Source organism: Cucurbita pepo, unplaced genomic scaffold (genome assembly GCF_002806865.2).
Source record: "Cucurbita pepo subsp. pepo cultivar mu-cu-16 unplaced genomic scaffold, ASM280686v2 Cp4.1_scaffold003347, whole genome shotgun sequence".
NCBI classification, from domain to species: Eukaryota; Viridiplantae; Streptophyta; class Magnoliopsida; order Cucurbitales; family Cucurbitaceae; genus Cucurbita; species Cucurbita pepo.
In genome coordinates this window covers 1-1,152 of record NW_019649360.1, presented here as the reverse complement: position 1 = coordinate 1,152, position 1,152 = coordinate 1, and the positions used below count along the sequence as shown (strand labels likewise).

Genomic DNA, 1,152 nt, shown 5'->3' with positions numbered 1-1,152 from the left:
GGTCATAATTTCAAATTTTTTGATTCCAAATGTCTGTTTCAATAAAGCCATGGATTGCTCCTCGTCCAGTTTTTGAACCTTGTGTGTTGCAGCATCCTGTAGAGTTTGCTCACTGCGAGTGGTGATCATGATCTTGGTGCCATTAGCACCCATCTCCACTAATTTTTCCACTTCTGATACTCTACCGGGATCCAAAGCCCCAAAATCATCCAAAACAAGCAACAATTTTCTGCCGACAAAGTTCCCATTGAGCCGGATTTGTACACGCTTCTCGGTTAGGACATCGTTAACCTTTTCGCCAGTTGCTGAACTGAGAATCTCCCTTCTGATTCTCTGAACATCATAATCTTCAGAAACACATACCCACATTCTCTTGTCAAAATGATCAAACACTTTGTGGTCATTGTAGACTAACCTGGCCAGAGTCGTCTTTCCCATCCCTCCATCTCCATGAATTGAGAGAATACGCCGAGATTTTTGTTTATCGTCTTCATCCTTCAGTAGTTCATCAATGATACTCTTTTTTGCTTCATCTCTACCAATAATGGAGTCGACATTATTAGAGAGAATCGCCTCTTTCTTCAAATGCAGAAGCCTAGAGAAAGCTTGCGAACCAGTAATGGAGGTCAGCAGAGTCATTTCACTCTTCAAACGTTTGATGTGTTTATTTTCATCTTCAATCAGAGAGAATTCAGACATGGTTTCCGCAATCGTATCTAAGGCCTTTGTGATTCCGTTCATTTTATCGGTAGTTTTAGTTGAAGGAACGAAGAAATTGGACGAGAAACAAGAAGAGAACTGGCATCCCTTTTCGTCAACGTCGTTCTTTTGATTCTGCCCTCTCCACTTCAAATATTCGCATTCCAATTCGTTAAGGAGATCATCGGCCTTTGAAAATTCGTTCATGAGTTGATTAAGCAGACCATAGAGTTTCCCATCGTTTGCCTGCTTCTCCTCGGCGTCTCTGAGTCCGGGCTTGAGATTCGACACATTCGTTTCGAGATTTCTTAGTTCGCGTCGGATATGACGAAACTCCGGTCGGCTGGCGGCTTCAATGATCCTTCCGATCAGATTTCCGGCAACACCGTCAAGAATTCCGCCCATTTCTAGGGTTCAAATTTGTGTGATTGATTCTCGATTTCTGATTTTTTT

General features: G+C 42.4%; 1 protein-coding gene across 1 annotated transcript; it reads right to left on the bottom strand.

Annotated features, from left to right (window-relative positions):
* Positions 1-78: 78 nt before the first annotated feature.
* On the bottom strand, positions 79-1,104 carry LOC111786907 (disease resistance protein RGA2-like; the record flags this gene model as incomplete). The annotated part of the gene is made up of 1 exon (XM_023667107.1): positions 79-1,104. A coding segment is annotated over exon 1 (1,026 nt), but the record flags the coding sequence as incomplete, so codon positions are not given.
* Positions 1,105-1,152: the final 48 nt, after the last annotated feature.